This window comes from Egretta garzetta, unplaced genomic scaffold (genome assembly GCF_000687185.1).
Source record: "Egretta garzetta isolate BGI_Z169 unplaced genomic scaffold, ASM68718v1 scaffold733, whole genome shotgun sequence".
Taxonomy (NCBI): Eukaryota; Metazoa; Chordata; class Aves; order Pelecaniformes; family Ardeidae; genus Egretta; species Egretta garzetta.
The window spans coordinates 152,612-165,293 of NW_009259186.1; the positions used below are offsets into that span (position 1 = coordinate 152,612).

At 54.7% G+C, this 12,682-nt stretch overlaps 3 protein-coding genes across 3 annotated transcripts in view; 2 read left to right on the top strand and 1 right to left on the bottom strand.

Annotated features, from left to right (window-relative positions):
- LOC104123450 (carboxypeptidase A1) overlaps positions 1-2,342 on the top strand; it is a 4,870-nt gene extending 2,528 nt beyond the window's left edge. Inside the window, exons 5-11 of the mRNA XM_009635701.2 lie at positions 509-610; positions 685-786; positions 907-1,017; positions 1,249-1,339; positions 1,486-1,685; positions 1,985-2,069; positions 2,155-2,342. Of these exons, the coding sequence (XP_009633996.1) occupies positions 509-610; positions 685-786; positions 907-1,017; positions 1,249-1,339; positions 1,486-1,685; positions 1,985-2,069; positions 2,155-2,342 (879 nt within the window). The remainder of the gene's footprint in view (positions 1-508; positions 611-684; positions 787-906; positions 1,018-1,248; positions 1,340-1,485; positions 1,686-1,984; positions 2,070-2,154) is intronic.
- Positions 2,343-3,192: 850 nt separating this feature from the next.
- On the top strand, positions 3,193-6,167 carry LOC104123452 (carboxypeptidase A1-like). Its single transcript, XM_009635702.1, has 10 exons — positions 3,193-3,257; positions 3,477-3,558; positions 3,712-3,921; positions 4,060-4,161; positions 4,247-4,348; positions 4,490-4,600; positions 4,834-4,924; positions 5,301-5,500; positions 5,781-5,865; positions 5,980-6,167. Exons 1-10 carry the CDS (start codon positions 3,193-3,195, stop codon positions 6,165-6,167), a joined length of 1,236 nt encoding a protein of 411 aa, XP_009633997.1.
- Positions 6,168-7,954: 1,787 nt separating this feature from the next.
- Positions 7,955-12,682, bottom strand: part of CEP41 (centrosomal protein 41) — a gene marked incomplete at its 5' end in the record, with an annotated part of 16,651 nt that continues 11,923 nt past the window's right edge. The window contains 3 exons of the mRNA XM_009635708.2: positions 7,955-11,144; positions 12,050-12,265; positions 12,453-12,567. Of these exons, the coding sequence (XP_009634003.2) occupies positions 10,996-11,144; positions 12,050-12,265; positions 12,453-12,567 (480 nt within the window). The remainder of the gene's footprint in view (positions 11,145-12,049; positions 12,266-12,452; positions 12,568-12,682) is intronic.

Below are 12,682 nucleotides of genomic sequence, written 5' to 3' on the forward strand. Positions count from 1 at the left end.
GCCCAGGGGCACGGTCCCTGCCCGCCTCCTGCTGGCCACACCACTCCTGAGACAAGCCAGGATGCCGCTGGCCCTCTTGGCCACCTGGGCACCCTTGCTGGCTCCTATCCAGCCCCCTCTCAACCAGCACCCCCAGGGCCTTTTCCGTTGGGCATCGCTCCATGCGCAGCATGGCCTCTCCTGGCACCTCCCCACCTCACTGGAAAACATCTTCAACTTCATTTTGGGGGTCAAACCCTGTGCTTGGAGCCCGATGGGTGGCTGAAGGAGGCTGTGATGGTTTTGGGAGATCTCAGAGCTTTTCCCCCCCACTGTTCATGCTGCTTTTGCAAAAGCCTTAGCAATGCATGCCTCCCTGCTTGCACAGTGGTCCAAGCACGTGGTCTTCTCCAGGGAAGCACCAGTTCTTCTCCAAGGAAGCTCTGCATGTTGCATCTGGTGCTGGATACCCTAAAAACTGAAAGGAAAGCCAAGGTGAGCCCTGTGACCCAGCAATTCCCCCTTTCAGATCTATGACTGGATGGACACACTGGTGGATGATCATCCCAGCTTCGTTAGCAAGATCCAGATCGGGCAGAGCTACGAGAACAGACCCTTGTACGTGCTGAAGGTGGGTACCGAGGCCACTCTCGCCTTGTCCAGCCCTGGGAGGGCATGGGGCTGAAATCCCCCCTCTTCGCCCAGTTCAGCACCGGGGGATCAAATCGGTCAGCGATCTGGCTGGACACCGGCATCCACGCGCGGGAGTGGATCACCCAAGCCACCGGCATCTGGACAGCCAACAAGGTAACCACGTGCCATGGGACCCCAATTCTTCTTTTTTTAACATCTCCCTGCGGTGCTGCTTGGTTGCACCCCTCGTATCTGAGGGGCACCGAGGCAGGTCCTGCTCCCCTCCCCACGCAGATCGCCAAGGGGTACGGCCAGGACCCCTCCATCACCACCATCCTGGACAGCATGGACATCTTCTTCGAGATCGTCACCAACCCTGATGGCTTTGCCTTCACCCACAGTTCTGTGAGTGTGGGGACTCTGTGGGGGTAAATTGTCCCAGCGCTTGGCTCCAGCAACCGTGGCTGGCCGTGGTTTTAGGGTGGGGAGGGATGTCTCCTCCCATGTGGGAGGGTGTGTGGGTGGAGGTGGTTTCTTCCCACCCCTGGAGATGCTTGGGTGAGAGGGTGTCGTCTGTCCCCTGGGTGGGTTGCGATTCACATCCCTGTGACAGCCTTGCCCCCCATCTGCTCCTAGAACCGCATGTGGCGCAAGACGAGGTCCATCAATGCTGGCTCCCACTGTGTCGGCGTGGACCCCAACCGAAACTGGGACGCAGGCTTTGGAGGTGAGAGCCAGGCCACCAGGTCCCTACGCCGGGCATTACTCGTGCCTCAAAGCATCAAAGCCTCCTGCTAGAGGGGAGAAACCTGGGGGCTAAAACCCTTCCCAGGGGCAGCCTCTCTGCATGGTGCCTCTTCCACCATGCCCCAGGCTCTGGCTCCAGCAGCAACCCCTGCTCTGAGATCTACTGCGGCCCCTATGCCCACTCCGAGAGTGAAGTGAAAGCCATCGTGGACTTCATCCACGGCCATGGGAACGTGAAATCGGTCATCTCCATCCACAGCTACTCCCAGATGCTGCTTTTCCCCTATGGCTACAAGAGAACACCTGCGGCCGACCACCAGGAACTGGTGAGATGGCCCCAACATGTAGACATGGGGCTGCAAGCACCAGCCTTGCTGAAAGAGTCAGGTTGGATCATCCCAGGACCCTCCCTGCTCCTCCTGTTAGATGCAACCTGCACATTGAAGCCCATCACTTGGTTCTTGGAGGGAGGGAGATTGCAAGGTGTACCTCCTGTCCATCCAAAATCAAGGGTGTTTTGGGGAAAAACAAGAGCAGAGGGGGTGGGAAATGATGCTGGGCACTAGACCCCACTGCCAAGGTCTTAGTCTACCAGGTGTCACCACTTTTGGGCTCTCCCTTGCAGAATGAACTGGCTAAAAAGGCAGTGAGCGACTTGGCTGCTGTGTATGGGACGAAATACACCTACGGCAGCATCATGGGCACCATCTGTAAGTGTCCCTTCCTCGTCCCACCGTGTCGTGTCCACCACGAATGCTCAGCGTTGGGATGGCATCTCCCCTCCTCTCCCTGCAGACATGGCAGCTGGCACCACCATCGACTGGGCCTACGACAATGGGGTGAAATATTCCTTCACCTTTGAGCTGAGGGACACGGGGCGCTACGGCTTCCTCCTGCCCAGCACCCAGATCATCCCCACCGCTACCGAAACCTGGCCAGCGCTGCTGGACATCATGGTCCACACCCTGGAGCATCCGTACTGAACCCAGCACCTCCCGTGGTGTCCCCTCATCTCAATAAATCATCCTGGAGACTCTTTAAGCCTGGCACCTTTATTTTTTCATACTAGACAAAAAAAAAGGTGAAAAAGGATCCCCAGCCCTGCAGGCGTTTATTAGTGTTTATTTATTATTAGCCCCTCGTGGCTTTGGCCCTACAAGTCCCCGTCCTTTGGGCCAACAGCTCTGAAGGACCCGGGAGGGAATGGGTGGGTTTTGGGCAACCAAACCCAAATTTGTGGGGTTTTGGGCGGTCTTGTTCCATTGTCCCTTCCCCAGGGGCTGGGAGGAGGGACACCGGGTACCCTCAAGGCCATCGCTGGGTGCAAAGTGCTTTCAGGCATTTGCTGGTTTGTTTTTGCCACCTGGGATGACCGTCACCAGCTCTGACCTCTGTCCTGCACGGAACTTTAAATCAATTCCCCCCCCCAACACGGCCACAGTTTAGGTCCCCATCTCACCGAGCCCCCCCGCCCCATGTGAAAATCTTCATCTCGCACCTTCTCGACCGAATTGTCCCCTTTTCTTCCCTGCAGCTCCAAGCTGCAGCCGGCACCGTGGGCGGTGGGATTTTGGCACCTCCCCACCTCTCGCCCAGGGTGACTCATCGACGGCCCTGGCTGGTTCCCAGGACAGGTTTGGCCAGGACCGTGAGCACCGCAGAAGGGGGACGGCGGGGCTGCTGTGCCCAACCTTGGCCGGTGCCAGCCGGAGCCTTCCCACGGCCCTGGGAAAAGGGACAGCTGGGGGGGCCGGGCTGGTGGCCACCATCCTGATGGGATTTAAGAGGCCCCAGGGTGCTGTTGGGGCACAGGAGGGGCTCTTTTGGCTGACGATGAGGGCCGTCGCGCTGCTGGCTGCCCTGGTGGCAGTGGCCGCTGGCACCGAGACTTTTGTTGGGTAGGGAGTCTGGGCGGCAGAGGGGGCGGCTGGGATGGGGATGGTGGCACCGGTTTGGAGCAGAAGGAGCTGGTTCAGCCCCGTGGGGCCCAGCCCCCCTGGGAAGAGGCTCGGTGCAAATCCTCAGGGTGGGGGGATGGATGGGGTGGGGGTTAGGCTGGACTCACGGAGGCCAGAGCTTGGTCCTGCGCCACCCCCCAGCACACCCTGACCCCACAGGCACCAGGTGCTGCGCATCGTCCCCACCAACGATGAGGAGCTCCAGAAGGTGCAGGAGCTGCAGGACCTCGAGGAGCTGCAGGTACTGGGTGCAGCGGTGGGGGTGGCTTCTGGAGACATCCCCCCCCAGCCCGTGTCCCTTGCTTTGTACCCCACAAACCACTCTGTGGAGCGGGGCTGGGGGCAGCCAGAGGCTGGATCTGACCCCCACCCATCTTGCTTTCTCCCCTTCCAGCTGGATTTCTGGCTGTCTCCCCGCGGCCCCGGCTATGCGGTCGATGTCCGTGTGCCCTTCCCCAGCCTGCAGCCCCTCAAAGCCCACCTGGAGGCCAATGGCATCTCCTACTCCATCATGATCGAGGACGTGCAGGTCAGCGGTGGTGGAGGGGAGGTGCCGCTCTCCACCAACACCTTTGAGTACTCCACCTACCACAGCCTGGATGAGGTGAGAAAGTGCAAGATTTGGGGTATTTTTGGGGGAAAAAAATCTCATCCTGGAATTGCTCTTGCAAAGCCCTTTGCTCCACATGCAGCAAGGGCAGGGGGTGAGCCAGGCGTGACCCCCCCCCTCCCTCTCCCCCAGATCTACTCCTTCATGGACCTGCTGGTGGCTGAAAACCCCAACCTGGTCAGCAAGCTCGAGATCGGCCGGTCGACAGAGAACCGCCCCCTCTATGTGCTCAAGGTGAGGATTTGGGGTTCGTGGGGTGACCGGAGGGGGAAGTGGGGCCAGGGGAAAAGCCAACCTCCCCCTCTTCCTGCTCTTCCAGTTCAGCAAAGGGGGAACAAACCGCCCAGCCGTCTGGATTGACACCGGCATCCACTCCCGTGAATGGGTGACGCAGGCCAGTGGTGTCTGGTTCGCCAAGAAGGTATGGGCACCTCCCAGACACGTCTTACATCCCCAAAGGGCCACAAGGTCCTGCGGCCACCGTGGATGCTGGGTGGCTGACCCCATGGAGGGGACAGTGATCCAGCAGCGCCAGGGAGCCCCAAACCACCATCCTCTCTAGATTGTCCTGGATCATGAGAATGACCAAGGTCTGGCCTCCATCCTGGACAGGATGGACATCTTCCTGGAGATTGTCACCAACCCGGATGGCTTCGTCTTCACCCAAACCCAGGTACTGCCCTGGCTTTCCACTCACCGGCTTCTACAGCCACGCTGGATGGGGTTGGGGCACAGGACTGGGGTGCTGCACATGGAGTGCTCTGAAAGCTCAAATCCTCCTTGTCCACATTTCCACGGGGTGGGAAGGGGACCACCATGACCTGTTAGACACCCCAGATGACAGCCCCCTGTCTGCTGGTGGAGCTCTGGCCCTGGACACCAGCTGAGATGGCTCTGCCCTTCCAGAACCGCATGTGGCGCAAGACCAGGTCCAAGCACTCGGGCTCTGCTTGCATCGGTGTGGACCCCAACCGCAACTGGGACGCAGGTTTCGGAGGTCAGAGCTCTTCCATTCACCCTGGGGGGGCGTTTTCCACCCTCCAAGTGGAGGCTCTGAGGCCATTTCTGGCTCAAAAGGCTCCACTGATGACCCTTGGGGAAGAGATGGGATTTGCTCAACATGGGTTTGGGCTCCACCAGGGCTTTGATGTCCCCTAGTGACCAGCGTGGTGGGGACCACAAATAAAAGCCATCATAAAAATATCTAGGAGGAGCCCCAAGAGTGTTCCTTGCTGGTCACCAAGCAGCTGAGGGGTGGGAAAATTTCTTGGACTTGGAAATGGAAAAGATCTTTTGCCCTTTGTGACTCTCTGAGCCACCCAACTGCCACCAAAGCCACCAAACACCCACACTGTGTTTTCACTTCTCCACAGGACCCGGGGCCAGCAGAAACCCCTGCTCGGAGACGTACCACGGACCCTACGCCAACTCGGAGCCCGAGGTGAAGGCCATCGTGGACTTTGTGAATAACCACGGGAACATCAAGGCTTTCGTCTCCATCCACAGCTACTCCCAACTCCTGCTCTACCCCTACGGCTACACCAGCACCCCAGCGCCTGACCAGTCCGAACTGGTAGGGCCGACACGGAGGTTTGAAGGGGGCTGGGATGATGCGAGGCTGCTCTCCTTCTCCCAAGTAGGAGCAACCTCCATCATGCACCCTGGAGGGGGCATTGGCAAGCCACGGAGAAGCCCTGGCTCCTCTGCCAGCCCAAGGACTCCCCCAGGCCAAGCCTACTGAGCGTTGGCATCCTTTTTGCCTGCGGCATGCGCAAAAAACCTCTCCTGCAGGCTGGATCCTGCAGGCTTTCCCATTTTCTGGTTCATCTTTCTTCTCTTCTGTGTATCCCTAGCACCAAATTTCCAAGGCGGCGGTCGCAGCTCTGTCATCTCTGTACGGCACTAAGTACAAGTACGGCAGCATCATCACCACCATCTGTAAGTACCCAAAATCATCACTCGCACCTCGGCTTAGACAAAAGGTCCCGTGAAATACCCGTACGGTGCAGAGCGATGAACGTTTCGCATGCCTCCCGTTGTTTCCCCACTCAGATCAAGCGAGCGGAGGAACCATCGACTGGACGTACGATCAGGGCATTAAGTACTCCTTCACCTTCGAGCTGCGGGACACAGGGCGTTACGGGTTCCTGCTCCCCGCCAAACAGATCGTCCCGACGGCCGAGGAGACGTGGCTGGCGCTGAAGGTCATCATGCTCCATGCGCGGGACCATCTCTACTAACCAGGATCGGGGGCTGAGTGGCAGCTGAATGAGCTGTGGGAGGAAAAGAATGCAATAAATAAATGTAAAGAAGGGTGAGAAATGCCTTTTGTTGTTTTGCCTCTTTTCCAAATCACAGTGAAAAGCCTTTTCGGAGACCGACTCGGTGCTCCTGCGGGTGCATGCAGCAGCAGCCAACCCTACCCTGGGCTGCATCAGGAGAAGCGTGGCCAGCGTCGAGGGAGGGGATTGTGCCCCTCTGCTCTGCTCTGGGGAGACCTCCCCTGGAGCCCTGCGTCCAGCTCGGGAGCCCTCAGCACCAGGAGGACATGGAGCTGTTGGAGCGGGGCCAGGGGAGGGCTACTAAAATGCTCCGAGGGCTGGAGCCCCTCTGCTCGGAGGCCAGGCTGGGAGAGTTGGGGGTGTTCAGCCTGGAGAAGAGAAGGCTGCGGGCAGAGCTGAGTGCGGCCGGTCAGGGCTTCAAGGGGGCCCAGAGGAAAGGGGGGGACAAGCTTTTTAGCAGGGCCAGCTGGGACAGGACAAGGGGGGATGGCTTTAAACTGAACCAGGGTGGGTTTAGACTGGATCTAAGGAAGAAATTCTTTCCAGTGAGGGTGGTGAAACCCTGGCAGGGGTTGCCCCGAGAGGGGGTGGAGGCCCCATCCCTGGGACCATTCCAGGCCAGGTTGGCCGGGGCTGTGAGCAACCTGATGTGGTTCAAGGTGTCCCTGCTCCTGCAGGGGGGTTGGGCTGGGTGACCTCTGGGGGTCCCTTCCCACCCAAACCATTCTATGATTCTATAAATAGCGAGCGCTGGCCCAGCATCCTGGAAAAGGGATGAAAAGGGTATGAAAATAATGGGATAGAAAAGAGGAAGGCGTTTGTTTTGCTTGCCAGAGCAGAGGATGGAAGGGGAAGAGATCCAGTCTGACACTGGGCAAGCAGAGCAGAGACCTGGGACGCGGCTGCTGTGCTGGCAGGAGGGGTTCCGCCTTCCCCAGCCCTCCCACGGGACGAAGTGGCTTTGGGACACAAAGCGTTAGCGTGATTTATTCTGCTTATTTTGTGGTCGAACACAACTTGCGGTGCTGGTAGAAAGGTCCCTCCTCATCCGCTGCAATCTGATGGGGAAGGGGAGCCAAGCCCCAGCTTCCCCAGGCACCGCTCCACGTTCCCTGAGAGCTGCCAAAGCTCAAATGGGAAAGAAGTACTCAGACATACGGCATCATTTATTTTTTATTAAATTAAAGTTAGAACTCCCAGACTCTATAGTTTGACTCTATCCTCCAAATAATACCAAGCTGAGAGTCCAAAACCATACAAATTCACCAAGAATAATGGGAAAAGAGCAACCAAGCTGGGGAGGGGTCTGGAGCACAAGGCTTACGAGGAGCGGCTGAGGGAGCTGGGGGTGTTTAGTCTGGAGAAGAGGAGGCTGAGGGGAGCCCTGATCGCCCTCTACTGCCTGAGAGGAGGGGGTAGGAGGGGGGGGCCAGCCTCTGCTCCCTGGTAACAGATGATAGGACGAGGGGGAATGGTTTGAAGCTGCGCCAGGGCAGGTTTAGGCTAGACATTAGGAAAAACTTCTTCCCCGAAAGGGCTGTCAGGCTCTGGAATGGGCTGCCCAGGGAGGTGGTCGAGTCCCCGTCCCTGGGGGGATTTAAAAGAAGGATAGATGAGGTGCTGAGGGCCAGGGTTTGGGGGTGGGATGGCAGGGTGAGGTTAAAGGTTGGACTCGATGATCTCAAAGGTCTTTTCCAACCAAAGTGATTCTATGATTCTATGAAAATACATTCAGTTCTTCCTTTGATGCCCTGGATTTGGAGGATCTCGAAGAGCTTGGGCTAGTTTTGTCCATCCGTTACAGGAGGTTTTCATGCGGCCCAGAGCAGTCAGGGATTTTGGATCTGTCTCCCACAGCTGGATAATAAAAATCAGGATTTTAAGCCAACACAGTGACCACTCCTCTCATCTCCATTTTCAGACGGATGTATTTTATACACTTCCAAGCGCTCACAGAGCTGAAAGCTCATCTACTCACACACTGGCAGGACCCTGCGTGCTATACCGGTCCATCTTTCAAGCACATAATAAATGGTTCTCACCTCTCCTGCACACATTCAGCTAAATGGATCAGGTAGTATCATTTTTCAGCCAGCCAGCCCAGGCAAGCTACCAAGTGAATTATGCAGGAGCTGGCGTTTTTATTTCACAATGACATAAAAAGGGAAGAAGAGGAAGAAGCAGCAGACTCAGGACATCAGGATCAGACCACACAGATGCGTGAGCCACGTTACACAGTCAAAACTAAACGTGGCTTCAGTACCAAAGTCCTTTGACATCTTTATTTAGCTTTTTTTTATTTTATTAGGCCACCTAATAGCATGGCCACTCCGTAACTGAAGCCCCAAGAGGTGAGCCAGCTTCCCAAGGCTGCGAGTGAAGGAGAGGGCGGACAAGAACCAGGTCCCTGCAGCCCCTGCTTTGGGCTCAGGCCATTTAAATAAACACTTTTCTCTCAAGAAGCAATGCTGCAGTTCCACAGGCAAGCTACTTCATATTCAAAATAAACATGCCTACAGCTAAACCAACCAGAAGTCTTCCAGAAGCGCGATCAAGTAGGAGAGCAGAGCAGTCAGTAAGATGGCGAGATGCATCCAGCTCCCTAGGGATGGGCTGAAATAAGGTCTTTTGGGTTTTGATCTTCATACCTGACCAGCCCAACTCTTACAGTGCATATGTATGCACACTCCCAGGACACGTGCAATCCTCAACGGATGAGTTTGTACAAATTAGAGCTGGTTTGTACAACTTTAAGTGTTCAAGGCCTTCTTTGGGAAGCTGGGAGCTTTAAGTTACCCCCCCCCGTAGTCACATTTTGTTACAGATAAAAATAATCGATGTGTATGTGAACACAGAGGGGCATGCGGCTCTTTGAAGTGCTTTGTGCAGTACATTTGAAATGCTGGCTCTGCCCTCTGCTCCTCCATTTCTTGCCTTATTCTCCCTGCAGGGATCCCTACACAGCAGTGGAGGTTTGTGCCGATCACCTCGCTCTTCTCTGGAGAGGACTGGGGTTACGGCTCTCAGCAGAACGTCGCTGTATCAGCGCTCCTCTGATTTAAGGCTGGTGGAAACACAATAAACATAATAAACGGGCTCAGGGATGTTGAGTCTTAAACTGCCCGACTGGAAGCGATGTGCAATTTCTCTCACCTTGCCCTTTCACCAGAATTAGCCCCTGGTGATCTGGACCACTGGTGAATTTTGGGGTCTGTTGGAGATTACTTGTTTACTTCAAAAAAGGGGGGGGGAAGCCCCATCAAAACCCAAAAAGCCATGCGTGAAAAACACAAGATCAAGAAGCCAAAGCTGGATCAAGCTGAGCCATACCACAGGTGAAGGCTAGAGAGCAGGATCTCTCTGTAACCACCTACGACATCTCCAGTAGGCAACTCTGCTCTGTCACTGGGTAGTTTCGGATGATTTCTAGGTCACCCAGCCAATACTGGTATGGTGCAAGCGCCGATTTGATGAAAGCTGCGATACTCGTTATCTATGAAATCTTCACGCTCTGTTTCGTTACCAGATTCATGGTCCCTGCTAGGTTTTAGGGAGCCTGGTGAGAGGGCAGAAGAAAATTTCCCTTCAGCCACCTTAACCTTAAAAGAAGCTACTCCAAAACGACTGGAAAAGGTGTAATGGGGAATAAAATGCCAGCCTCTGTCAGGCACTGGAACTGCAGAGCTCTTTGCCGCTCTGCTGAAGAATACAGTTTGCCTCTAGGTATCACAAAAGCATTTTATGAAGCAAAATGACGTTCTGCCTCCTAACCTCGACTCGCAGGCGCCTGTACGATGGGTAGGGAAGTCAGCCTGGTCAGCAGAGGAGGGGCTGGCTCCTCCACCTACGTCGCACTCTTCTGCAGCTCCAGTGACCAGCAACCTGCTCTGGCAAGTCAGAAAAGGAGCAAACCACCGTTGAACAGTGAAACTAAGAAGACACCAAGAGGGGCACAGCAGATGGTTTTGCCCTAAGATATGTCAGCTAAAACCCTAGCAGCCTTACTCTCTCATTTAGAACCAAACCCACCAGACAGTAGCTCTCTGTAACAACAGCAAGAACAAAGCAGAAAAAGCACAGTTAGAAGCCAAACCTTCCAGACACTAAGGGAGAAAGGAGGGAAAACATGGCTATTTTCTCCTCCAGCTCACCTTTAAAAATACAGAACTGTTTCACAAACTGTCCATGAGTAAACATGACTGTCAGGTTACAGTACCGTGCTGGGCATGATTTGCAAAACCAACTTTATTACAAATACTTCTGTTCATTAACATAAATTAACAAAAAAATTATGGAATCCTCTCTCCAACATTTTGGCAAGTTGCTGAATGTCTGTATCTCTGCTACAAAACACCGAGGTTTTCGCTCATAGATGATTTCTGGCCCATTTACCTTCACGTGTGTTCTGTTCGCACAGTCTGCAGGTTCCAGGCACATCAGAGAGGGAGCATTTGTTACAGACACAAATTCATTTGTCTGAACTAGAAGCTTGGCAGAACCGTTTCTACTGGTCACAGGCTTTGCTACCGGTTTCTTCCCTCCCCTACAAAATCAGTTACATCCACTCTGTCCTGACTCTGCACCTAAAAGTCAGCCTTACCAAAGCGATACCGCTCCTGCTTCTATGAAACGTCAGCCATTCCAGCTCCCCCAGCCTTACCCGAGCTGCCATTTATAAACCACCGCTGCTTTTCTCTGCAGATTCCTAAAACGACAAACCGGCTGCACTGCTCAAGGTTCCCAGAACCTGGACATTCCTTTATTCAGTGGAAGAAGACACCGCTGCTTATTTCCATGGCCTGTTCTGGAGGCTGCTCCTGCTGAGCGAGCGGGTGGTGAGGGATCCCATGTTGGCAGCGGTGCTGGAGAGACTGGGGCTGCTCCTTATGGCTGTTGCCTTGGAATCGCGGCCTGAAGAACCATGGCTAAGACGGCCTGTGGAAAAAAAAACCCAGAAAGATGAGAAGCTGTGTCAGTGATGGAGCACAAGGACACACAAATGATCTGTTACACACACAGAGAATCACACAGACTGGCAGGGGTTGGAAGGGACCTTAGGAGCTCACCCAGTGCCACCCCCCTGCCCAAGCAGGCTCACCCAGAGCAGGGGGCACAGGACAGCAGCCAGGCGGGGGTTGAAGATCTCCAGAGAAGGAGACTCCACAGCCCCCCTGGGCAGCCCCTCCTGACACCCACCCTTGAGATATTTGTATGTGTTGATGGGATCCCCTCTCAGCCTTCTCTTCTCCAGGCTGAACAAGCCCAGCTCCCTCAGCCTTTCCTCCTAGGGGAGATGCTCCAGTCCCCCCATCATCCTTGTTGCCCTCCTCTGGACTCTCTCCAGGAGTTCCTCATCCTTCTTGAACCGGGGAGCCCAGAACTGGACACAGTGCTCCAGGTGGGGTCTCCCCAGGGCAGAGCAGAGGGGGAAAGAGAACCTCCCTCAACCTGTTGCCCCTTGCTGGCTCTCCAGCTCTTACTGTAAACATATTGACCCATGAATAATTCAGTGTGAGGTTCTGGGCAGTCTCTATCTAGCTGTGCAGGCCTAAGAATTGAAGAACCTACTAACCACCAGTACAACCTAAAAGACATTTAAATATAGCGGGCATACCATATGGAATGGTATATGCCCACCCTCAGCAGGCCCAGGACTTTGCCATCATGTAGCTATATAAGGGATCAGCACAGCACAAGTTTTGGTGGATCTTCTCGCTCAGTTTGGAAAAAAATTCTCCCTTTCCCAGCAAGCTCATGGAAAGAATATGGCAAAGTAGAGACCTGCAGGGCAGGCTCAAGAGCTACAGCAAGCGGCTGCAGCATTTGTCCCGGAGTCTTACTGGCAGTGTCTGAAGGAATGTGCTCCTCTTCCAGGTAGTACTTTATCTTTTGTAGATCATCTGCAGAAAATCTCCATTTATTCTCAGCACATGTGGGTGGCACTTTGGGAGAGGGCTTTTTTCGAGCAGATCCAGTGGGAGCTGCCACCTGGCAGGACACAGGGAGTGAGCCGGTGATCAGTCCTTCTGGGATCTTCTGTGCAAGGACCTTCAGGCCTGCAGACATACAGATCATGGGTGACCACCAGCTAAGATGGGATCAGTGATTTTACCAGTCACAAGGAAAACACTCGACAGAGCTGAATACCCAGCTCTTTCCAATCTCCAGCTCAGGCAACCACTTGCTCTCTGCTCTCCATCTACCCACCCGAGATCTCAGGGAGTCCTGCCCATCCCCACTTACCTCCAGATAACATGAACAAGTTCTCAAAGCCCCTCTCGCACATGGTTGTCGCAGCCTGGCTGGCCAACCGCTCATCATTGTCGTACAAAATAATAATTTTCCCATGTGCATTTTTCTGATAGGTAAAAGAGCTAAGGATTAATTTGTAAACTTAAGGTGATTGGTTAATACCTTTTAGAAAGAAGAACAGACAAAAAAGTGGGACTGGAGACTGAGAGACTCCCTCTCTG